The sequence below is a fragment of the Pelophylax lessonae genome, assembly GCF_965119305.1.
Source record: "Pelophylax lessonae genome assembly, chromosome: 8".
In the NCBI taxonomy this organism is placed as follows: domain Eukaryota; kingdom Metazoa; phylum Chordata; class Amphibia; order Anura; family Ranidae; genus Pelophylax; species Pelophylax lessonae.
In genome coordinates, this window is record NC_138775.1 from 17,582,492 (window position 1) to 17,608,496 (window position 26,005).

Consider the following 26,005-nt stretch of genomic DNA (forward strand, 5'->3'; position numbering starts at 1 on the left):
AGAAGGTTTCTATATTTTAAAAAAGTGACAGTTATTTTCAGGTGTTTTTTGTCACCAGAAATGTGTCACGTGGCTAAAAATAATTAAAGAGGAACTAAACCCTCCCATTGTTTCAGCCAACTAAGCTGGCCTCGGTTTGTAAGGCGCTCCTAGGGTATTAAACCAGGTCTCCTGGTAGTAAAAGCGCTCCTGCAATATTTTTCCAGGTCTCCAATGTTTAAAGGAACTCTTGGTATATTTTTCTTGGTCTCCCAGAAGGGAAGCCGTTCATGGGATATGTTTCTGTGTCTTCAAGGACTTAAGGAGCTCCTGGGATATTTTTACAAGACTCTAAGGGGTGAAGAAGCTAGTGGGTTATTTTTCCAGGTCTCCAAAGAATAACAAAACTCCTGGGATCTGTTTTCCAGGTCTCCAAGAAGTTGAGGAGCTCCCAGGATATTAACCTCCCTGGCTGATTATGTACAGATTTCTGTGGTAAAAGCAGAAAGTACATTCTTTTGCATGGAAATCTGTTGTTTTATATTTAAAACTCCCCTTCCCCTGCGATTTCCCCCGCTGTCCTCCCGCTCTGCGCTCGGTCAATACCGGCACCTGTCTTCCGCTTCCCTTCCCTGCGAGCATTGTGACGCAGAGGGGTGGAAGCGGCGGCAATTTAAAAAAAATGTTAGTATGCTAAATGAGATGATAGAAAGCTGTGAACGGATTACACTGTATCATTCCATCTCACCACAGGATTTCACCTGGTGACTTTTCCAGTGCCCTGCCTGTGCTTTTCCAGTTCTTTGTGCCTGGAAAATAGAGAACGACCATGGCGTCCAAAAAGCGCTCTTTTTGCACAAAAGCGCTTTTAGACGAACTGGAAAACAGCAACAGCGAAACTGAGTTACTTTGAGAACTGAGCGATAGTGATTCGTGGAAAAATGTGTCATCCGATACGGAAAGTGACGATTCTGATGTCTCTTTCTGGGTCATCGCTCTGTTGGAAATTCTGAGGTATCATTTGATATTCTTCCCAAATTCCGCAAGCGATTTGCCAGAAAGAGACATCAGAAACGTCGCTGTCCTCACTTTCTGTACCTAATGACGAATTTTCCCACAAATCACTATCACTCAGTTCTTCAAGTAACTCTGTTTCGCTGTCGCTGTTTTCTAGTTCGTCTAAAAGCGCTTTTGCGCAAAAATAACGCTTTTTTGGACGCCATGGTCGTTCAAAATTTTCTAGGCACAAAGCACTGGAAAAGCACAGGCAGGGCACTGGAAAAGTCACTAGGTGAAATCCTGTGGTGAGATGGCATGACACAGTGTAATCCGATAGGATCACAGCTTTCTATCATCTCATTTAGTGTTTTTCCACTTTTGAATTTACCGCCAGTTCCACCCCCCTGCGTCGCAACGCTCGCAGGGAGGGAAGCAGAAGGCAAGTGCCAGCAATCGGCCGAGCACAGAGCGGGGGGAGAGAGTGTGAGGATGCTGGGGAGGACGGCGGGGGAGCGCAGGGAAGGTGAGTAACATTCTGGGGTAATCCAGAGTGTGGCTCGGGGGTTACCGCTTTTGGTACTGAAAGTTAACCCGGAGCCACACTCGGGAATACCTCTAGGGGGGTTAAACCAGGTCTTCAAAGAGTAAAGGAGTTCCTGGGATATTTTTCTAAGCCTCAAAGGGGTGAAGAAGCTAGTGGGTTCTTTCTTCCTGGTCTCCAAGGAATGACAAAACTCCTAGGATGTTTCCAGGTCTCCAAGAAGTTGAGGAGCTCCTAGGACAGTGATGGCGAACCTTGGCATCACAGATGTTTTGGAACTACATTTCCCATGATGCTCACCCATACTGCATAGTGCATGAGCATCATGGGAAATGTAGTTCCAAAACATCTGGGGTGCCAATGTTCACCATCACTGTCCTAGGATATTAAACCAGGTCTCCAAAGGGTAAAGGAGTTCCTGGGATATTTTTCTAGGTCTCCAAGGGAGTGAAAAAAAAATCCTATGATACTATGTTTACAGGTCTCAGAGGAGTAAGAGTTCCGGGGATATGTTTCCAGGTCTCCAAAAAGTAAAGGAGTTGCTGGGATATGTTTCAGCTCTCCAAGATGTAAAGGACCTCCTCGAGTTTTTTTTCATAGTCCCCCAAAGAATGAAGGAGCTCCTGTGATTTATGGCGTTGGCAAAACATGCTGAACAAAATTTTGAGTCTCTGCCCTCTATTTCATTGAACTTGTACGAAAGAAGGGGAAACCTGGTGGCCACGTGATAGCAATTTAAACACTGAAAGAAATGGATTTTGATTTTTCATGACCATGATCTTTGCCTTTGCAGTATAGATGTTGGAGCTATTCATGCATAAAGTATCTGAAAAGTCTTACAGTCTTTAATTGTTTTAAGGGTTCTGTATTCCAATGAGAGGGACGGCACAAACTCTCTAAAAATTGGAAACTATGTTTTTCCACACAAGCATAAAGTTACATGGTGGATTTTACATATTAGATTGGTCACCCTGTTGTCATTTCATGTTCCTCCTGTAGGAGAAGATGGAGGATATTTATTGGCTCCTACAAGTGTGCCTGCGCAGTATAGAGCATGCCGATCGGACTGGATCTCTCTTCGCCTTCATGCCGGAGTACTATCTGAATGTGGCCATGAACAGCTACAACGCCCTTAAAAATTACTTCAGCCCTGTCAGCAGCATGGAGGAACTTCCAGGTACCACCCAGAGCAGTATATATTGATATGAATGGTGGTGATAGGCAGTGGGAGTGTAGAGACTGCTTATTAGAATAAAATGTATGGCTATTTTACACATCTGAGCTATAATACACACACACAGTATCTCACAAAAGTGAGTACACCCCTCACATTTTTGTAAATATTTTATTCTATCTTTTCATGTGACAACACTGAAGAAATGACACTTTGCTACAATGTAAAGTAGTGAGTGTACAGCTTGTATAACAGTGTAAATTTGCTGTCCCCTCAAAATAACTCCACACACAGCCATTAATGTCTAAACCGCTGACAACAAAAGTGAGTACACCCCTAAGTAAAAATGTCCAAATTGGGCCAAAAATGTCAATATTTTGTTTAGCCACCATTGGTTTCCAGCACTGCCTTAACCCTCTTGGGCATGGAGTTCACCAGAGCTTCACAGGTTGCCACTGGAGTCCTCTTCCACTCCTCCATGATGACATCACAGAGCTGGTGGATGTTAGAGACCTTGCCCTCCTCCACCTTCCATTTGAGGATGCCCCACAGATGCTCAATAGGGTTTAGGTCTGGAGACATGCTCGGCCAGTCCATCAGCTTTACCCTCGGCTTCTTTAGCAAGGCAGCGGTCATCTTGGAGGTGTGTTTAGGATCTTTATCATGTTGGAATACTCTCCTGTGGCCCAGTCGCCGAAGGGAGGGGATAATGCTCTGCTTCAGTATGTCACAGTACATGTTGGCATTCATGGTTCCCTCAATGAACTGTAGCTCCCCAGTGCCGGCAGCACTCATGCAGCCCCAGACCATGACATTCCCACCACCATGCTTGACTGTAGGCAAGACACACTTGTCTTTGTACTCCTCACCTGGTTGTCTCCACACACGCTTGACACCATCTGAACCAAATGAGTTTATCTTGGTCTCATCAGACCACAGGAGATGGTTCCAGTAATCCATGTCCTTAGTCTGCTTGTCTTCAGCAAACTGTTTGCAGGTTTTCTTGTGCATCATCTTTAGAAGAGGCTTCCTTCTGGGACGACAGCCATGGAAACCAATTCGATGCAGTGTGCGGCGTATGGTCTGAGCACTGACAGGCTGACCCCCCACCCCTTCAACCTCTGCAGCAATGCTGGCAGCACTCATACGTCTATTCCCCAAAGACAACCTCTGGATATGACGCTGAGCACGTGCACTCAACTTCTTTGGTCAACCACGGTGAGGCCTGTTCGGAGTGTAACCTGTTCTGTTAAACCACTGTATGGCAATCTTCTTTTCTTCAGCATCTTCCGATCCTCAGAGAGTTCTTTGTCATGAGGTGCCATGTTGAACTTCCAGTGACCAGTATGAGAGAGTGAGAGCGAGAACACCAAATTTATCATTCTTGCTCCCCATTCACACCTGAGACCTTGTAACACCAACGAGTCGCATGACATCGGGGGAGGGAAAATGGTTAATTGGGCTCAATTTGGACATTTTCACTTTGGAGTGTACTCACTTTTGTTGCCAGCGGTTTAGACATTAATGGCTGTGTGTTGAGTTATTTTGAGGGGACAGCAAATTTACACTGTTATACAAGCTGTACACTCACTACTTTACATTGTAGCAAAGTGTCATTTCTTCAGTGTTGTCACATGAAAAGATATAATAAAATATTTACAAAAATGTGAGGGGTGTACTTACTTCTGTGATGATCTGTATATACAGTTGGGAAATCGAATTATTTGATCCTCTGCAGGTTTTCTAGGTTTACCTACTTACAAAGAAATTAAGGGTCTATAATTTTTTATCATAGGTGTATTTTAACCACTTCAATACCGGCACTTTCACCCCCTTCCTGCCCAGGCCAATTTTCAGCTTTTAGCGCTGTTGCATTTTGAATGACAATTGCACGGTCATGCAACACTTTACCTAAACCAAATTGATGTCATTCTTTTCCCACAAATAGAGCTTTCTTTTGGTTGTAATTGATCACCGCTAGATTTTTTTTATTTTTGCTAAACAAAAAAAGGCCGAAAAGTTAAACAAAAAATGTTATTTATTTTTGTCTTCTAAAATGTTGTAAATAAATACGTTTTTTCCTGCACTGATGAGGCCGCACTGACAGGCACCGATGGGGTGGCACTGATGATGAGGCACTGATAGGCGGTGATATGCAGCATTGATGGGCACTGATAGGTAGCACTGATATACAGCATATGACGACCAGGCAGGATAGAGCAACCACTTTGCGGCTGTCATTTTGCTATATGGCGGGGAAGTGGTTAAATGACAGAGACAGAATATCAACCAAATCTGCAGAAAAAACACATGATACAAATGTTCTAAATGGAGTTGCAGTTCAGTGAGTAAAATAAGTATTTGATCTCCAAGCAAAACATGACTTAGTAGTTGGTGGAGTACTCTTGTCGGCAAGCACAGAGGTAAGAGGTTTCCTGTAGTTGGTTACCAGGTTTGCACACATCTCAGGAGGGATTTTGGTCCACTCTTTTTTACAGATCTTCTCTAAATCCTTAAGGTTTCTTGGCTGTCGGTTGGCAACTCGAAGTTTCATACATTTTCTATAGGCTTAGGGTCTGCAGACTGACTAGGTCACTCCATGAGCTTAACCACTTTGCCACTGCTCACTAGAGCTCTACTGCAGCAAAGTGGTTCGTTATTGTCTGGCGACGTAGACCTACGTCGCCAGACATCCCCCTTTCTCGGCGGCACGCGTGCGCCGCCGGAGGCTCGCTCCCGCTGTATTCAGTCACAGCGGGAGTCGGGCCAGGGGAGGAGCGGCGGTGATCACCGCCGCTCTTCCCCGATCTTCGGGGAATCGAGTCTGGAGATCCGCCCGCCTGTGTAAACAAAGCGGGCGGATCTCCTAAGTGACAGGCAGGGTCAGATTGCAGGGTTCAGCATAGCTGAACCTGCGATCTTTCCCTGTGTCACATAGTCACCTCCCCCCACACCTGTCAGTAAGCACCAGGCATACATTAACCCCTCCCTCTCCAATAAAATTAACCCCTTCCCTGCCAGTGTCATTTTTACAGTAACAGTGCATATGTATAGCACTGATTACTGCAGTAATGTCTCTGGTAACCCCAAAAGTGTCAAAAATGTCAGTCAAGGGTCCGATCTGTCCATCGCAATGTCGCAGTCCCGCAAAAGAAAAATCGCAGATCGCCGCCATTACTCGTTAAAAAAAAAAACACCAAAAATGACAGAAATCTTTCCCTTAGTTAGTAAACACAATAACTTTTCTGCAAACCAATCAAAATAAACTTATTGTGATTTTTTATTTTACCAAACATATGTAGCAGAAAACAAATTGGCCAAAATTATAAGACTGATTGTATTAGGGTCGGCAGGGCCATGGGGCCAGGGCCAGGGCCTGGGCCTGGTACAGGAGTACCACCTGTACCCCCATATTGGCGGCCCTGCGCTTATCAGCCCTGGGCATTAGGGAGTGCTTAGCAGGTGTGAATAGTGCCTGGGGGGTGCCTCGTATTGACATGTATGGGGCCTGAGAAAGGCATGGAGGAATCTTCTCTAAAATATCCACCAGATTAGCTCCTGCCATAGCCACAGTCTTTTTCTCTTGGAAAAGTTTGAGAGTGATGCTGCAAACATATGGACCTTACCCTCAGAATGGGTGGCTCATGGCTTCCTCTGTCCATTCAGCAGCTTCCAAAAGCCTCATGTCAGCAGCCAAAATTTTCTTCAAAAGCCCAATGAACAGGCGGCACTAATGTGTCTGAAGTAGGACACTCGCACACCCTCTTTAATAAATAACTCTGAGCTTTTAGGTCACTTAACCGTAGTTTTAGGTTGTAAAGTATTGTGTCCTGAAAAAAGGAGGAAAGGAAGGTAGCTGACAAATGTGTAGAAGGGATAAAGCCTCTATTCACACCATGTAGGTATGATGAGCTGCCCTATGTGAGGGAAACATGTAAAAAATGTCCCCGACCCTTTTGCAAAATTCTGCGGCAACACACATTTTGGTGTATGCAAAAAAAAAAACGTGTTAACAGAATGGGGTGAAGATAGAAGGCTGGCCGCACTCCAGTGATGTAGCAAATATGGTTTCTTTGAATCTTCTAAACATATTAAGTACAGACATCACAGCTCCAAAATATGGACAGAGGACATAAAACAGAACACGAGTTAGGATTCAGCACATTTTTGTGTGATGTCTGTACTTTTATATGCTTTAAAGATTCAAATAAACGTTATTTATCTGCTACATTGCTGGGTTGCGACCAGCCTTTTATCCTTGCCATGGCCACGTCGGGCCGGCACCTGCTGATTTGTGGAGGGGCTGTTGGTCTATCCATCTGTCTGGAGCGATAGTGATTTCTTCTACTGAATATAGCAGAATGGGGGTGCCATTAGGAATTAATGTCATCGCTGCCCATAGCACAGCAGCCTGTTTTCTGTGCGTGCTGGTAAAGCGATTTTTGCACGCATTTCTGACATGCACAGAGTGTGAATGTAGGAGGAGCATTCTCCTTTCTACCCTCACCCCATCTGTAGCCCCAGCAGCACTGCTAAGGCTACTTTTCCCAGCATGCCTCTCTTCCTAGCACGCCATGCTAGCGTTATAGGTGTGTATGCATAAGAGGGGCGTGGCTAAGGAAGGGCAATGGGAGTTCATTGTTTAGCAGGGTGGGCATGGCCTTGCCCAGATAATTTCCCATGCCCATAGGGGAGGAAACGTCATTGTGCATGCAGAAGAGGCGTGTGACTAAGGAAGGGCAAAGGGAGTTCATTGTTTAGCAGGGTGGGAGTGGCCTGGTCCAGATGATTTACCATGCCCATAAGGGAGGAAGCGTCATTGTGTATGCAGAAGAGGGACGTGGCTAAGGAAGGGCAATGGGAGTTCATTGTTTAGCTGGGTGGGAGTGGCCTGGCCCAGATGATTTCCCATGCCCATAGGGGAGCATCTGACGTGCCACGTCATCATTGTGTATGCAGAAGAGGGGCGTGGCTAAGAAAGGGCAATGAGAGTTCATTGTTTAGCAGGGTGGGAGTGGCCTGGCCCAGATGATTTCCCATGCCCACAAGGGAGGAAGTGATTTCCAATGCCACGTTGTCATTGACACTGAATGAGGAACAGCCAGAGGGATGGTAGTGTTGTGGCCAAAAAGCATAGTCCAGAGGTGGGCAACTAAGACCCCCCCAGCTGTTGTGTAACTACATGTCCCATGAGGCATTGCAAGACTGATAGTTACTTGTATGACTTCCAGAGGCAGAGGGATGATGGAGAGACTGACAGTTACTACCAGAGGCATGAATCCAGCTTGGGGGGGGGGGGGGGTTCCGTATACCCTCCTGCATTTGAGTTTTAACAAAAAGTACAGCACTGCTGCTTGTGTGGGTGGGATTTGTACTGTGCCAATCAAATGGAATGAATAGGAGAGTCAGCAGGGATTGGAGCAATACACCCCACCCACACAAGCAGCAGCAGTAACAAGATGCCTTGGGGTTCTTTCTTGGCCCCTGAAAAAATGGGGATGGGACTGGGAACCATGGGTTAGGGAAAAAGGAAGAGGGGGTAAAAAGGGGGGAGTGGATAAAAGATGAGGGATGGGTAGAGGAGAACTAGAGTGAAACTGGGGGATCCTGGTCTGTAGAGGGTTAAACAAAGGCAGGAAGGGGGGAGAAGGCAAATAGATGGGTGTCAAGGGGGGGAATATTGTCGGCTGGTGAGGAATAGCCATAGTATAATTCAAGCAAATGGGCTGGCTGGCAGGGAGTGGGAGAGAAATAGGAAGGAAGGGCACCCCTCACATCAGAGTACTCACTGGGAGGCAGGAGGGACTGCATGGATGGATGGATGGATCAGGCAAAATCTTTCCTCTTCTGGCTGCAGGGCTTCAAACTTCCTGCTCACACATCTCCTTCTCTGAGGCAGAACACTGCTGGGGAGTGTGGGCGGGGCAAGCACAGGGGGAGAGGGCGAGAGGAGGAGGAGGAGGAGCAGAGAAACTGTCAGCGCTGGCTCTGCTGAGCAGCTGTATCTTGCTGTGATCCGGAGCTGTCAGTGACCTCCCGTCCCCCAGTAAATCGGTCCTGATCGCAGCCCCCAATCAAAGCAGATTGTACAACCTACAGACCAGCCAGGGACATCCGCACTGTGCTGGTGGCCGGGAGATCCTTACTGTCAGGCTCAGAGGCGGTTCTTTAACTAGGCAAATTAGGTTGCTGCGAGGCTTTTGTGAGGCCTTAGGCGACCACCTAATTTGCCTAATTAATGAGCTGCCTCTGGTGGGAGGACTAATGCCCCATTGTTGATGTCAGTTGGTGGACCAGTGCCCCATCGGTGTCAATGGGAGGAATAAAAGTGGCAGGAAATATGACCCACTGTTGTTGCTGACAGTGGGGGGGCGGAGGGGTATAATGCCCCCAAGGGCTGGATAAAAGCAGGAAAAAGGCCACATCCGGCCCCTGGCCCACAGTTTGGAGACCACTGGCTTAGTCTGTTGTCCCATCTTGGACACTTTGAAGGGGTGCTAGTTCCTGGGCAAAGCTTTATTCTCTGCAGGAATACAAAATGGCAATGCCTAAGGAACTTTGAGAGACATATTGGAATTTTATAAAATTATATTTAAAAAAATACAGATTTAAAATATAGATCCCTTCAGCAAAGATGCATATAAGAAATGTAGATTGTTACATAATTAGCAGCAGAGCTGATAATCTGCAGAATTATTTTGTTATATCTTTCCGCGTTTCTCGAGACAACACTCGCTTCATCAGGAGAATTTAGAAATAATTTTATCTGCAAGGAGAAACCAGGTCGTTAAAAAGAGAAAAAGGAAATGATTAGTTGGAGAAGTTTCACAAAGTGTACTTACAATTTACCTAGGGCAGGGGTCTTCAAACTATGGCCCTCCAGTTGTTCAGGAACTACAATTCCCATCATGCCTAGTCACGGCTGTGAATGTCAGAGTTTTACAATGCCTCATGGGATGTGTAGTTCCACAACAGCTGGATTGCCGTAGTTTGAGGATCCCTGACCTAGGGTATCCAAAATCAGCCCCTATTGGATGGAACTCCTTATAATAAAAATGAGTTTCCTTCCAACACTCATGAGGGGGTGGGTGGGGAGAAAAGTTGCCAACTGGTCCACACAGTTCTGTCCGGGAGTTGTGGGAGGGGGGGGGGGGGAGTAAGGCCAATCCCTGGAGGATCCCAGATGTCACATACAGTGCATCTGAAAAGTATTCACAGAGCTTCACTTTTTCCACATTTTGTTATGTTACAGCCAGTGCTGTATCCTGGCCTAGGCCAACAAGGCCCAGGCCTAGGGCGGCACTTTGCAGGGGGGCAGCAAAAAAATATTTCATTATTTGTGTAATGACTATGGACTTCCTATTTATTATAAAAATAAGTGAAATAATCCTATAATTACAATTAGTGGCAGCAAACACAAGTCCAAATATCTTAAAAGTGTAATCTTCCTAAACCCGTGACATAAGGCTTTACTAATGGGCACTTATAAGGCTGCACTGGTGGCCACTAATGAGGCCACACTGAAATGCTGCACTGATGGGCAGTAAAGAGGCGGCACTGATGAGGCTGAACATATGGGAACTGATGAAGCTATGCTGATGGGCACTGGTAGACTGTGGTCTATGGTTTACAGATAACAACAAGGTGGGTCCTAAACCGGAAGGGGTGTGGTCTTTACAGGAAGGGGTGGGTCATATTTAAATTAGGGGGTGCACAAGTTTAGTCAGGCCTAGGGCAGCACAAAAATCAAAGAAAACAAAAAAGGGCGCACCGACCTAGCGCATTATCCTCAGTAGAAGGCTTTATTTATGTAACAATAAAAAATGGCTACTCCCAGACGTAGATGAAAGTACATCATATCAAGCTAGATTGCTCCAATGTCCGGGTGTAGTCCATACAATCGTTCATAATCGATGAGATGACGGCTGACGCGTTTCGAGGCCTAGCCTCTTCCACCACGTTTCATCTACGTCTGTGAGTAGCCATTTTTTATTGTTACATAAATAAAGCCTTCTACTGAGGATAATGCGCTAGGTCGCTGCGCCCTTTTTTGTTTTCTTTGATTCTAGTACCGGTGGACTACCCCAGTCCGATATGGGCAGCAAGACTTAAGCCATTTGAGAAGCCAGTTGTGAGTCCCGTGAGGAGTGTGGTCGAGGGGTTTGGATACCAAGCGCAGGAGGAGGGTGGTCATACCCTATTGGTTTTTGGAGCTAGGGCAGCACAAAACCTAAATACACCACTGGTTACAGCCTTATTCCAATATGGATTGAATTCATTATTTTCATCAAAATTCTTTAAAACAAAACCCCATAATGACAACGTGAAAAAAGTTTGTTTGAAATCTTTGCAAATAAAAAACTGTTCCCAGAGTGGGCTGCCCGGCCAAACAGTGATTAGGGGAGAAGGGCCTTAGTCAGGGAGGTTACCAAAAACCCGATGGTCACTCTGACAGAGCTCCAGCGTTTCTTTGTGGAGAGAGGAGAACCTTCCAGAAGAACAACCATCTCTGCAGCACTCAGGCCTGTATGGTAGAGTGGCCAGATGGAAGTAACTCATCAGTAAAAGGCAACGACAACAATGACAACCTGTCTGGAGTTTGCCAGAAGGCACCTGATGGACTCTCAGACCATGAGAAAAAAAATTCTCTGGTCCCCTAAAACAAAGATTGAACTCTTTGGCCTAAATGGCAAGTGTCATGTCTGGAGGAAACCAGGCTTCGCTCATCACCTGGCCAATACCATCTCTACAGTGAAGCATGGTGATGGCAGCATCATGCTGTGGGGATGTTTTCCAGTGGCAGGAACTGGGAGACCAGTCAGGATCGAGGGAAACATGTTCAGAGACATCCTTGATGAAAACCTGCTCCAGAGTGCTCTGGACCTCAGACTGGGGTGAAGTTTCATCTTCCAACAGGACAACGACCCTAAGCACACAGCCAAGATAACAAAGGAGTGGCTACGGGACAACTCTGTGAATGTCCTTGAGTGGCCCAGTCAGAGCCCAGACTTGAACCAGATTAAACATCTTTGGAGAGATCTGAAAATGGCTGTGCACCGACGCTCCCCATCCAACCTGATGGAGCTTGAGAGGTCCTGCAAGGAAGAATGGGAGAAACTGCCCAAAAATAGGAGTGCCAAGCTTGTAGCATCATACTCAAAAAGACTTCAGGCTGTAATTGGTGGCAAAGGTGCTTCACCAAAGTATTGCGCAAAGGCTGTGATACTTATGTACATAGGATTTTTTTTTTTTTTTTTCTTTAATAAATTTTCAAAGATTTTAAACAAACTTGTTTGTAGAACTTTGAGGAAAATAATGAATTTAGTCAATTTTGTAATAAGGCTGTAGCGCTGTGAATACTTTCCAGATGCACTGTATGAACAAGGCTACAAGTTGCACACACAGCTGGGGAAAAAAAAAATGTTCCATATGTTAAACAAAAAAAACAGGATGATATATGAAGACCCCCTGGAAGATCCCAGGGGGATAGTGTAGTGATGGCAAAAGTGATTGAAGGCAGTAGCCCTCAGATGGTGACAAAGATGTATTAAAGAAAACCGTAAATGCAATGTTGCAGGCACTATCAACACATATGGGGCGACTCATGAAAAAAGGTTTCTTAAAAAAAAAAAAGGATGGGGTGACTCATGAAAATGTGTTAAAATGAAGATAAGATTAACTTACCGCCCACCCACCGTCAAATGACGGCGGAGTGGTGCGGGTCTCGTTCTGGGACGACGTCCTATGACGGCGCCCGAGTACGGCCTCTCTCGCGTGCCCATGGGGGCTCACATTGTGGCCACGCCATGTACCTAGGACACAGCGCGACCCCGATCTTGGTAAAGAGCCAATGACTTGCCTCTTTACTCATGTGATCGGCTGTGTCCAATCACTGCCGGTCACATGTAAATGAGGAAGTGCCGTTTAACGGCTCTCCTTGCCTCACACTACTGTCAGAGTGTGTGGCGAGGAGAGCCGATCAGCGGCTCCTCTTTAAAGGGGAGACTAGGAAAGGTAATCGGGGCACTGATCATCAGTGCCCTGATTACAGAAAAGTTAAAAACAGTGCCCACAATCAGTGCCCATAGTGCTGCCAGTCAGTGCCCATCAGTGCTGCCTATCAGTGCTCATCAGTGCTGCCTATCAGTGCTCACCAGTGCCGCTTATCAGTGCCACCTATCAGTGCCCATCAGTGTGGCATATTAGTATCTCCTCATCAGTGCCCATAAGTGCCACCTCCATCAGTGTCCATAAGTGTAGCCTATCAGCACACCTCAGTAAAGGAGAAAAATTACTTATTTTCAAAATTTACTGACCGAAAATAAGAAAAACTTTTTCCTTTTTTTTGTAAGAAATAAAAAACCCAGAGGTGATTAAATACCACCAAAATAAAGCTCCATTTTTGTGAAAAAAAATGATAAAAATTTCATATTGGTACAGTGTAGCATTACCGCGCAATTGTCATTCAAATTGTGAGAGCGCTGAAAGCTGGAAATTGGCCTGGGCAGGTAGGGGGTGAAAGTGCCCAGTATTGAAGTGGTTAAAAAATGCTATACAGGGGCTGAGACACATTATGCTTACACACACTTGCCACTATATGTGATTTCTTCTCTGCAGCTTCGCCCTCAGTGACGTGTGCACTGGAACTAGCACTGTTGATGGGAGTTAAGCATTGGGTGGGGGGTTTGGCTGTAACAGATAACGCCCAACCTGGAAGGGGAAAGTTACAGCAATCTGTTCCCATTACAGAGAGATTCCTATTATTTTATTTTTTCTAATTTCCATGACCATAAATATTTTTCTGTCTTACCAGGTTATGAGGACACGCTGACTCGTCTGGCCGCCATATTGGCCAAACACTTTGCTGATTCACGGATTGTGGGGACAGGTGAGTGTGCATGCACTGCGGCTCCCAGAACTCTAAATGTAAATTGTGACGGCACTCACCATCACTGGGAGTGAAAGACAAGATACGTAATGGTTTGGATTGGAATGGGGTCTGTGTTTCCACTTATGCTAATGTGTATTGTACTTCAATGTCAGACAGGCTCTCCCTATTGTTTGTGTAATGAGGTGGGATGTGTATTCTGTCCAGACAGCTAGATAATTAGTTCAGGTTAATTCTGTTTCTGTATACAATTTTATCTGCATATAATAATGTAATCAGGTAACCCCTGACCTGTGTGTGGTAATCTGATCAGGAGGGGGAGGCCCATGCTGTATATAAATTCTGTGTGACTGTTCAATAAAGTGTGATTTCCAGTACAAGCTGAGTTGTCGGCTAGCTTTGTATGGGGCAGCTAGGATTTGATATCTATGTTCATGACTGCAAGGAAGCCATATACTGACGGAAGACCACAAGTACAGTGTGGGTCGGGGGTTCCGTCACATAAATTATTTGGCTAAAAGGGTTTAATAGCTCATAGAGGAGAGAAGGGCTTCCAACATGTTGGTCTTAAGCAGCCTATAGATGATTCGATTTTCTTTCCATCCACCACAGGTGAAAAGAGAGAAAATCTTTTTGGTCATGTTACAACCAAAAACGTAAATGTATTTCATTGGGATTTCATGTGATAGACCGACACAAAGTGGCACATAATGGTGAAGTGGAAGGAAAATGATAAACTGTTTTCAACATTTTTTTACAAATCTGTGAAAAGTGTGGCTGCATTTGTATTCACCCCCCAGAGTCAATACTTTGTAGAACCGCCTTTCCCTGTAATTACAGCTGCAAGTCTTTTTGAGGATGTCTCTACCAGCTTTGCACATCTAGAGAGGGACATTTTGCCCATTCTTCTTTGCAAAATATCTCAAGCTCTGTCAGATTGGATGAACAGCAATTTTTTAAGTTTTGCCACAGATTTTCAATTGGATTCAGGTCTGAACTTTGACTGGGCCGTTCTAACACATGAATATGCTTTGATGTAAACCATTCTATTGGAGCTCTGGCTGTATGTTTCGGGTCGTTGTCCTGCTAGAAGGTGAACCTTCGCCCCAGTCTCAAGTTTTTTGCAGACTCTAACGAGTTTTCTACTAAGATTGCCCTCTATTTGGCTCCATCCATCTCCCCATCAACTCTGACCAGCTTCCCTGTCCCATTTTGGTCTCATCTGACCAGAACACCTTCTTCCACATGTTTGCTGTGGTCTATGAACCTCTATGAGGGAGCTGTGGTCTATGAACCTCTATGAGGGAGCTGTGGTCTATGAACCTCTATGAGGGAGCTGGGGTCTATGAACCTCTATGAGAGAGCTGTGGTCTATGAATCTCTATGAGGGAGCTGGGGTCTATGAACCTCTATGAGGGAGCTGGGGTCTATGAACCTCTATGAGGGAGCTGTGGTCTATGAACCTCTATGAGGGAGCTGTGGGTCTATGAACCTCTATGAGGGAGCTGGGGTCTATGAACCTCCTATGAGGGAGCTGGGGTCTATGAACCTCCTATGAGGGAGCTGGGGTCTATGAACCTCCTATGAGGGAGCTGGGGTCTATGAACCTCTATGAGGGAGCTGGGGTCTATGAACCTCAATGAGAGAGCTGGGGTCTATGAACCTCAATGAGAGAGCTGGGGTCTATGAACCTCAATGAGAGAGCTGGGGTCTATGAACCTCAATGAGAGAGCTGGGGTCTATGAACGTCTATGAGGGAGCTGTGGTCTATGAACCTCTATGAGGGAGCTGGGGTCTATGAACCTCTATGAGGGAGCTGGGGTCTATGAACCTCTATGAGGGAGCTGTGGTCTATGAACCTCAATGAGAGAGCTGTGGTCTATGAACCTCTAAGAGGGAGCTGTGGTCTATGAACCTCTATGAGGGAGCTGTGGTCTATGAACCTCTATGAGGGAGCTGGGGTCTATGAACCTCCTATGAGGGAGCTGGGGTCTATGAACCTCTATGAGGGAGCTGTGGTCTATGAACCTCTATGAGGGAGCTGGGGTCTATGAACCTCTATGAGGGAGCTGGGGTCTATGAACCTCAATGAGAGAGCTGGGGTCTATGAACCTCAATGAGAGAGCTGGGGTCTATGAACGTCTATGAGGGAGCTGGGGTCTATGAACCTCAATGAGAGAGCTGTGGTCTATGAACCTCTATGAGGGAACTGTGGTCTATGAACCTCTGAGAGAGCTGTGGTCTATGAACCTCAATGAGAGAGCTGTGGACTGGGATGCCAGTGTGTGTGTGTGTGTGTGTAAAGGCAGGCGTCCCAATACTTTTTGTAATCTAGTGTATTTTAATTGGCTGTTACTGACCTCTCAGAGTTTATTGGAATGGTGCTCTTCATCTCCTATTGTCTCCCTCTTCCAGTTTTTGCTATCTGTCACTTCTATCTTGTTCTTTATCCCACAGACATCAAGGACTCCCTCATGCAGGCACTGGCCAGCTACGTCTGTTACCCCCATTCCCTCCGTGCCGTGGAGAGGATCTCCGAGGAGCAGTGAGTGTGCGCTTTACACACTATACACACCCATAGCTGTATTAAAAGGGTGGTACTGTGATCCCATGCATCGAAGTCCCTATACACTGGTGACTGCCCAGCTATTGTGCAACTACAAGTCTCAGCAGGCAAAATGTGCAGAGACTAGGAGTTGCATGATGGCCAGAAAGCTGCAGGAAATTTAAGGAACTCTTCTGCATGCTGGGATTTGGCTGGAGAGTCGCAAGATACTCTCATGTCATGGTGGTTATCGAAGGCTGTCTTCTAGAAAGATTTAAAATACCAATTACTATAATATATAGATTTTTTTTTTTTTTTTTATAAATGCAAGCAGGGCAGGTATCTGAAATTGTCCTGATATCAGCTTCTTGCAATCCCGGTACGATAGAGCTCAGATTGGGGCAGAGAGAAGCAGCACATGGATCCAATTAGTTTTGCTGCAGAGCTCCTGTGCTAACAAGGAACATGCAGCTAGGGCAGTGGTTCTCAACTCCTGTCCTCCAGACCCACTAACAGGCCAGATTTTAGGTATTACCTTGGAGGGATATCAGACTAGAATACTGCAATCACTGATTAAAACACCTCCCATATAGTTATATGTGTATTTTGCTGTTTGCCTGGAGTTCAGCTTTTAAAAAGGAATTTACTTTACACCTGCTTGGGTGCGATGTGAAAAGTGTTTGGATTAGCTGTGCACCGGTCCTATTCTCTCTCTTTAAAAAATCCATCCGCATATGCTTGGCAGAGACTAGGTCACAAATCTGTTATTTTCTGTGGTATGGGGCAGTTGTAGATCACAGTTCTTAGCGGAGTTCCTCTTTTCCCTGCAGACAGATCAGTATGATGAAGAGTTTGCTTGCGCCGTATGAACAGAGGCCGTGGGCCCAAACAAACTGGATCCTGGTTCGGCTGTGGAGGGTGAGTGCAGAGATGGCGAGGTGAAGGGGATGACACGGTGACGGGTGTGTGGGTTGAGTGGCAATAGATAGGCATCAAGGGGCTGGGGGTGTTTCTGTGGGAGGGGGGGAGGGTTGGTTATTCAGGCACCCCTATATAGCTCTCCCTTATGTAGCCCTAAACACCACCCTTATTTAACCCTAAGCTTCACCCTTCTACAGCTCCCCCTTCTAAATCCTAAGCTCCACCCTTCTACAGCTCCCCTTTATAAAGCCCTAAGCCCCATCCTTCTACAGCTCCCCTTATATATCCCTAAGTCCCACCCTTCTACAGCTCCCCTTATATAACCCTAAGCCCCATCCTTCTCTAGCTCCTCCTTGTATAGCCCTAAGCTCCACCCTTCTACAGCTCTCCCTTAAACCTAAGCTCCACCCTTCTACAGCTCCCCCTTATATAACCCTAAGCTCAACCCTTCTACAGCTCCCCATTATATAACCCTAAGCTCCACCCTTCTACAGCTTCCCTTTATATAACCCTAAGCTCCACCCTTATATAGCCCTAAGCTCCACCCTTCTACAGCTCCCCCTTATAACCCTATGCTCCACCCTTCTACCGCTCCCCCTTATATAACCCTAAGCTCCACCCTTCTACAGCTCCCCCTTATAACCCTAAGCTCCACCCTCCTACAGCTCCCCCTTATATAAACCTAAGCTCCACCCTCCTACAGCTCCCCCTTATATAGCCCTAAGCTCCACCCTTCTACAGCTCCCCCTTATATAGCCCTAAGCTCCACCCTTCTACAGCTCCCCCTTATATAACCCTAAGCTCCATCCTTCTACAGCTCCCCCTTATATAACCCTAAGCTCCACCCTTCTACAGCTCCCCCTTATATAACCCTAAGCTCCACCCTCCTACAGCTCCCCCTTGTATAGCCCTAAGCGCCATCCTACTGCAGCTCCCCCTTATATAGCCCTAAGCTCCATCCTACTACAGCTCCCCCTTATATAACCCTAAGCTCCATCCTGCTGCAGCTCCCCCTTATATAGCCCTAAGCTCCATCCTACTACAGCTCCCCCTTATATAGCCCTAAGCTCCATCCTACTACAGCTCCCCCTTATATAACCCTAAGCTCCACCCTTCTACAGCTCCCCCTTATATCTAAGCTCCACCCTTTTACAGCTCCTCCCTTTTATAGCTCCACCTTTATATAGCTCCACCTTTTATATAGCTCCCACTTATGAAGCCCTAAACATTACCCTGATATAGCCCTAAACTCCACCCTTCTACAGCTCCCCCTTTTATAGCCCTAAGCTCTACCCATATATAGCTCCCTCTCACATAGCCCTAAGCCCCATCTTTTTACTATAGCTCCCCCTTCTATAGCATTAAGCTCCACCCTCATATAGCTCCCTCCCACATCGTCCTAAGCTTCACCTTTTTTTCTATAGCTCCCTCTTATGTAGCCCTTGGCTCCACCATTATTTAGCTTGCCTTATATAGCCTAACCTTTTAACTTGTTCTAGCTCCCCCTTCTAGAGCACTAAGCTCCACTCTTATAAAGCCTCCCCTTATATAGCCCTATTATACTTATTCAGAAATAATGTAATGTGAAGGGCAATAGCTTGTAGCAACCAATCAGATCAGCTGATGATAGTATAATGAGAAGCAGTAGTGACCACACAGTTATCTGCACCTTATTGGAGTTCTGCTGATTCTCATCTGGAGATATTTGCGGACTCGATCTTCTGTGACATTTGATGGACATAAAACACATCTATGGGCATGGTGATCCTTTTAGGTCTTTATTCCCTTGATTTTGCTTTCTCCTCGGATCAGCTGACTCTTCTCTCTTCCTCAGGGTTGTGGATTTGGTTATCGGTACACCAGACTGCCACACCTGCTCAAAACCAAACCAGAGGACGCCAATCTGCCCAGCCTGCAGAGTATGTTGATGGGTATTTTCCTTGGGGAAGGGGGGGGGGTGTGATATTTAGTCTGTCATACAATTTTTGGCTATTCCTGTGTAATAACTATACTCCATTCTCCTAGAACCTTGTCCGTCCACCCTGCTTCAGGGCCATATGGCGAATCTCCTGCGGGGGGACCCAGAACTGGCATCCAGCTTTCTGAACAGCGCCCTGAACCAGCTGAACTGGGCGTTTTCTGAGTTCATTGGGATGATCCAAGAGGTGAGAGAAGAGCGATTGGGTGGAATGGAGGGTATTGCGGGGTCACAGAAGCACCGTGTGTGTGTGGTGCTCATGCTTTATCTGACATGGTCCCCCCACCCAGGGCCAGTGCAAGGATTTTAGGCGCCCTAGGCAAAATAAAAATTGCCAACCCCCCATATGCTCGTTAATGTGCGTCACAATGCGCATTAGTACACATACACTTCCATAAGCATAAAACGTATTACTATTGCATTAAACTTCAGTCTGTTACAGTCAGACCATGTACTGTAATACACTACACATACACTTCACATTACCATCATGTTATGGAAGTGTATGTGTAGTGTATTACTAATGTGTTGGGGCCTAAAACGTTTTACTATTGCATTAAACTTCAGCAGTCTGTTACAGTCAGACCATGTAACAGGGGGTGTGTGGCAGACTGGCAGTTTTCATTTAAACTTGTGCTGGCGCCGCCCTCTCCCTCCCAATGCTCCCAAGTTGCTGAAGGGGTTAAAACCCCTTCAGTGAGTGACTTACCTCGCACGGCGGAGTCGGCGCTGGGTCAGGCTTTCCCGCTCTCCTTTGTCGCACATGCGCATTAGGTCTCCCTTGCCGGCTGACGTTGTCGGCGGGGGGAAACATAATGCGCATGTGCGGCACCACCTCAATGTTTCCTATGAAGATTTCGCCATTTCGGCGACGCTGGAGCCCTCAGCCCCCTGACTCAGCTCGCAAAAGCGCCCAGGCGGGTGACAGCACAGCATGAGGGGCGCCGCCCGCACCCACCAGTCCATACTGATTCCGGAACCGGGTGCAGCAGGCAGGAAGCTGGCGTCCTCTGCTGAGTTGCCCCCTAGGCAGCTGCCTGGTTCGCCTTACAGGTAGCGCCGGTCCTGCCCCCACCCGCCTCAGTAACCTGCTAAAACCTTTCCATTTTCATTACATACCTAATTTTAGTGGTGTAATCAATGGGTCTTTGTGCTTCTCTATGCAATGCAGGTTTGAAGCTCATTACACACATCCACAGTGCAATTTCTAAACGATCAATGTGAAACACCTATTGCATGCCTGGGTCTTTGTGGTCTCATCTTGCTCCTTTCCACAGATCCAGCAAGCTGCTGAGCGACTCGAGAGGAACTTTGTTGACAGCCGGCAGCTGAAGGTTTGTGCCACCTGCTTCGACCTGTCAGTCAGCCTTCTGAGGGTCCTGGAAATGACGGTGACTTTGGTACCCGAGATCTTCCTGGACTGGAGCCGGTCATCCTCAGAACTTCTCCTCCGGCGCCTGGCCCAGGTATGAGCTGTCCGTCATTGAGAGATGGCGGGCCTGGATGGGAGTGACCCGCATTCGATGTGATGACTGCATAATGTTTTACTGTTTAATTAGTTGTGCCCTTCGTTGCTCATACTGGTCTACCTAAATTCTCTCACTGCAAGTGTGAGATAGGCATATAATTTAATGGGGTGGGAAAGAAAAATGGGACTTCCCTCCAGATTTATAGTCCTTATTATTTTTTGTTGTCTTATGTAGATTTTGGACCATGATCTGGTCACCCTTGGCCATGATGAGCGATGCATGAGCCACATTTTTTTGTACTTTTCAGTGTTGCACTATTCCCAATACCACTATTATCACCCATTCGGGTTGTCGTTATGGGTTGACCCGACACTGGCTTGGTTCCCCACCCTGGGCTCCCCTGGTTCTGGGTGAGTGGCCTGGGATAGGCACAACACAATTTTGCCATGGGAGCTTACTACTTTCTCTTTATTATGGTGTTTATGCCTCGTGCTCAATTTTCTTTTTGTTGCTCAAATTGTTTAAGATAGCCGAATGGGTCCGGTGGACCACTGATCCCCCAATGAGTCAGATCTTGTCCAGGACTATGGTCCTGGCCAACTGCCGACCTTCTCGTGGGCCTTTTGACCCACTTACACATGCATTTTTGCTTTACCAGTTTTTTGCCCCGAGTTTTTCTCGATCGCCTTGTACTTTTTCTCTTGGCTCCTCTTTCTCACCCTCTTCTTCTTCTTCCTTTACAATCTTACCCTTTTCTTCCCCCCTTGAGGCAATGGGGTCTGCATCTGGAGGCACTATTACGCCTTCATCTTCTTTCCCACCATGATGCTAAACTGTTTGTCTCTGAATTTCCAAAGTATGAATTCACCCCAAAAGAGAGTGAAGGCTTTCAAATATCTTAAAAAATAAATAAAAGCAGATGGATATAGCATGCCTGCAGGAAACTGATTTTTCTTCTTCCTCTTGTCCCAGGTACTTTGATGCCCAGTACTCTTTACATAAATATTCACTTTCAACTAGTTGCACTGCCTTGTATCCTCCATTAATACGTTTTGGTGTTCAGGTTTTAATTCACCATCCATCGGAGTCTGGAATATCGTGCTTTCTCCATCAAGGATTTAGGATTTAATCAGTACAACATACTGCATTAGGAAAATCTGTAACATTTTTTTTTTTTTGTGTCCCTCTTTTATGCCATATCTGATGTAACCGTCTCATTGACGACTAATATTTTTGTAAAAGAATGCGACATTACTAAAACTGACCGTTTATACAAGCTGGACCAATGCAGCTAATGTATAGTCAAGTTGAGGAGGAAAGGGAGAGAGAGTGTGTGTGTGTATATGTGTATATGTGTGTATATATATATATATATATATATATATATATATATATATATATATATATATATATATATATAATGTGTGTGTGTGTGTGTGTATATATATATATATATATATATATATATATATATATATAATGTGTATAAATATATATACATACATATACATACTTACTTCGGTGCTTAAAGCAGCCACGCATCCAGTGGTGTCACCATAATGCTTCGCTCGATGCAGCCCTCCTCAGATAGGGAAATTGTCAAACTGTAGAAAGACAGAAAGGCGCAAATGCCCGGTGCGTTACCACTATCAAAATGTATTAAATAGAAATATGTTGGTGCACTGACAAAGGTTATATAGTGGTATATAATAGCCGCGCTCTCCAATAAAATATAATTCACATAAATAAATAAACCCTTAATTGTGTTGAACATATAACAATGAAATCGATGATGATAAATAATTGAATTACCAGTGCATGAATAATCCAGTTATCTCTAAGTGCCACCAAAAAACTGTATACAAATAAAGTGAACAATTGTTAGGCCACAATAGTTGGGTTCCAACAAATCATCCATGAGAACGTCAGCTGCGCGCTGACGAAACGCGTCGGGACGTCTGATCACATTACGTTACGTGCTACGTCATTTCCGGGCTCCGGGTGGAACGCAAGTGCCGGAACGCGGAAGCGGCGTTCCCCGAGACTTGGGCTTTTTGTCACTATCGTCTATCTGATTCTACTACACTGTAAGTGTTATTCTTTTAATAAACTGCTTTAACTTGACATACTTCACCATGGAGTCTTTCTCTGTTTGTGTGATGCATATGAGTCTGGCATCCTGATACAAAGATTCTAAGGAGGACGGTTCATCCCTGGCTGGAAGCATTCAGTGGATATCCACCTTAACCCTGTCCTACAAAGGCTCTTGCTGACCCCCTATAACTTAAGGGTAAGAGGTTTGACTAACCGGGTGGTCTGTGTGTATGGTGGAGGTGTCTATATCGTAAGAAGTTCAGATCAGGATCCCTCTGATATTCCAATCTTTGGATGGTGCTTATTGGACTGCTTTGTGGCCCATTAACTTTGCTGTTGGGAGTATAATTTGCACAGATATTTTGCACAGTTTTAATATTGTATTGGTGTATCACTGTATATAATTGTCACTTATATTTTTTATCTGATTTGTTGGAACCCACCTATTGTGGCCTAACAATTGTTCACTTTATTTGTGTAGTTTTTTGGTGGCACTTAGAGATAATTGGATTATTCATGCACTGGTAATTCAATTATTTATCATCATCAATTTCATTGTTTATATGTTCAACAAAATTAAGGGTTTAATTAATTATGTGAATTATAATTTATTGGAGAGCGCGGCTATTGTATCCCACTATATAATTTTATTCATTCCTTGCGTGTTTTCACGTTTATGCTGCGGCTCCCATTCCTTTTGTTTTCCATTTTATTGTGGATCTTTTGGATAAATTTAGTTTCACTTTTCATTGCGCAGGACGGTTTGTGATTAAGACTAATTAGTCTTCTCACTGACAAAGGTTGTAAGAAACAAACACATCAAAAGACCACTCCAGCCGCAAGGCACATGCATCTATCCAAATATGGAAAGGAAATGGGTATGACCCCCAAAACGCGTTAGCTTTCAACCGTGCCATATTTGGATAGATGCATGTGCCTTGCGGCTGGATTTGTCTTTTGAAGCACTTGTTTCTTACAACCTTTTGTGAGTGCACCAACATATATCTATTTAATACATTTTAATGGTGGTAATGCACCGGGCATTTGCACCTTCTAGTGTTTCTCTACAGTTTTGGGAGGAAAGGTCTAGATCAGGGGTCTTCAAACTATGGCCCTCCAATTGTTCAGGAACTACAATTCCCATCATGCCTGGTCACGTCTGTGATTGTCAGAGTTTTACAATGCTACATGAGATTTGTAGTTCCGCAACAGCTGGAGGGCCATAGTTTGAGGACCCCTGGTCTAGATGATAGAAGATTCCATCCCGGAAATGAGGTGGGCTCTGTCTGACCATTGTGAGGAGCTCACAGTGTGCAGTGAAACCAGAATAAGCCGTTTCAGTCAAGGAGCCGGTACAAGAAAGGCCGGAGGTCAGCTTTAAATACAGAAAGAACTCCTCCTATCTGCAATGAGAGTATTCCAGTCTCTCCGGGTCATTTTATTGTGTTTTAGGGGTGGTGTGGTGTCTATGTTTTGAATTGCCGGCCCCAGCCATACACACATATAGATAGGGCGCTGCATGCAATGTGTAGTGGATGGTCCGTTTGGATCTGGTCCCGGCAGCTCCTCTGTTGTGGCCGCACAGCATTAGTAATGGGATATTTATTATTATTTCTTGGCAGCTTCTGAATCAGGTGTTGAACCGGGTGACAGCGGAGAGGAACCTCTTTGACAGGGTAGTCAGTCTGCGGCTTCCAGGTCAGTATGCGGGATGTGGCTTTGTCTTTTTAATTCTATTTTTATCTCCCTTCCCCCGCTTATCCTAATATCACTGTTTCCTCCATCCTGCAGGCCTGGAGAGCGTCGACCATTACCCCATCCTGGTGGCTGTGACCGGCATTCTAGTGCGGCTGCTGGTGGACAGCGACTCTCAGGGGTGAGTACCTTGTCTGTTATTGTATGCTGCATCGCTGGCCGACTCTCAGTTTGTGTTCTTTGTCCTCTGCATTGCTGACCGACTCAAGTGCGAGTTCTGTCTCTTCTACGGTTCTGACTGACTCTCAGGTGTGTGTTCTGTCTCTGCTGCATTGCTGACTGACTCTCAGGTGTGTGTTATGTCTCTGCTGCATTGCTGACTGACTCTCAGGTGTGTGTTCTGTCTCTGCTGCATTGCTGACTGACTCTCAGGTGTGTGTTCTGTCTCTGCTGCATTGCTGACTGACTCTCAGGTGTGTGTTATGTCTCTGCTGCATTGCTGACTGACTCTCAGGTGCGAGTTCTGTCTATGCTGCATTGCTGACTGACTCTCAGGTGTGTGTTTGGTCTCTGCTGCATTGCTGACTGACTCTCAGGTGTGTGTTATGTCTCTGCTGCATTGCTGACTGACTCTCAGGTGCGAGTTCTGTCTATGCTGCATTGCTGACTGACTCTCAGGTGTGTGTTTGGTCTCTGCTGCATTGCTGACTGACTCTCAGATGTGTGTTCTGTCTCTATTGCATTGCTGACTGACTCTCAGGTGTGTGTTATGTCTCTGCTGCATTGCTGACCGACTCTCAGATGTGTGTTCTGTCTCTGCTGCATTGCTGACTGACTCTCAGGTGTGTGTCCTGTCTCTCCTATGGTTCTGACGGACTCTCAGGTGTGTGTTCTGTATCCCCTACATTACTGACTGACTCTCAGGTGTGTGTTCTGTCTCTGCTGCATTGCTGACTGACTCTCAGGTGTGTGTTCTGTCTCTGCTGCATTGCTGACTGACTCTCAGGTGTGTGTTCGATCTCTGCTGCATTGCTGACTGACTCTCAGGTGCGAGTTCTGTCTATGCTGCATTGCTGACTGACTCTCAGGTGTGTGTCCTGTCTCTCCTATGGTTCTGACGGACTCTCAGGTGTGTGTTCTGTATCCCCTACATTACTGACAGACTCTCAGGTGTGTGTTTGGTCTCTGCTGCATTGCTGACTGACACTCAGGTGTGTGTTCGGTCTCTGCTGCATTGCTGACCGACTCTCAGGGTTGTGTTCTGTATCCGCTACATTGCAAACTTGACTCTTCATATCTGTTTCATTGTTGGTTAACGCTCAAGTGTGAGTGAGTTCTGTGTCTCCTACAGTGCTGACGACTCTCAGGTATGTGTTCTGTATCTGCTGCATTGCTGACTGACTCTCAGGTGTATGCTCTGTGTCTGCTGCATTGTTGGTTGACTTTCAGGTGCGATGTTCCTTTGTCTACTACAGTGCTGTTCGACTTTCCGGTGTGTGCTGTGTCCGCTGCATTGCTAACTTTATCAACAACTGTTACAGTGCTGACTGACTCTCGGGTTATGTTCTGTGTCCTCCGCATTGCTGACTGATTTACAGGTGTGAGTTCTGTGTCTCCTACAGTGCTGACTGTCGTGTGTGCTGTGTTCACTGCACTTCTGACCGACTCACAGGTATGAGATTTGTGTCCTCTATCTGCCGCATTGCTGACCGACTCTCAGGT

The 26,005-nt window shown here is 45.8% G+C and overlaps 1 protein-coding gene across 1 annotated transcript in view; it reads left to right on the forward strand.

Annotated features, from left to right (window-relative positions):
- RNF123 (ring finger protein 123) overlaps positions 1-26,005 on the forward strand; it is a 107,366-nt gene that overhangs the window by 42,679 nt on the left and 38,682 nt on the right. Inside the window, exons 26-34 of the mRNA XM_082265764.1 lie at positions 2,519-2,696; positions 13,507-13,581; positions 16,039-16,126; positions 16,957-17,044; positions 18,882-18,966; positions 19,073-19,212; positions 20,303-20,491; positions 24,211-24,286; positions 24,380-24,464. Of these exons, the coding sequence (XP_082121890.1) occupies positions 2,519-2,696; positions 13,507-13,581; positions 16,039-16,126; positions 16,957-17,044; positions 18,882-18,966; positions 19,073-19,212; positions 20,303-20,491; positions 24,211-24,286; positions 24,380-24,464 (1,004 nt within the window). The remainder of the gene's footprint in view (positions 1-2,518; positions 2,697-13,506; positions 13,582-16,038; positions 16,127-16,956; positions 17,045-18,881; positions 18,967-19,072; positions 19,213-20,302; positions 20,492-24,210; positions 24,287-24,379; positions 24,465-26,005) is intronic.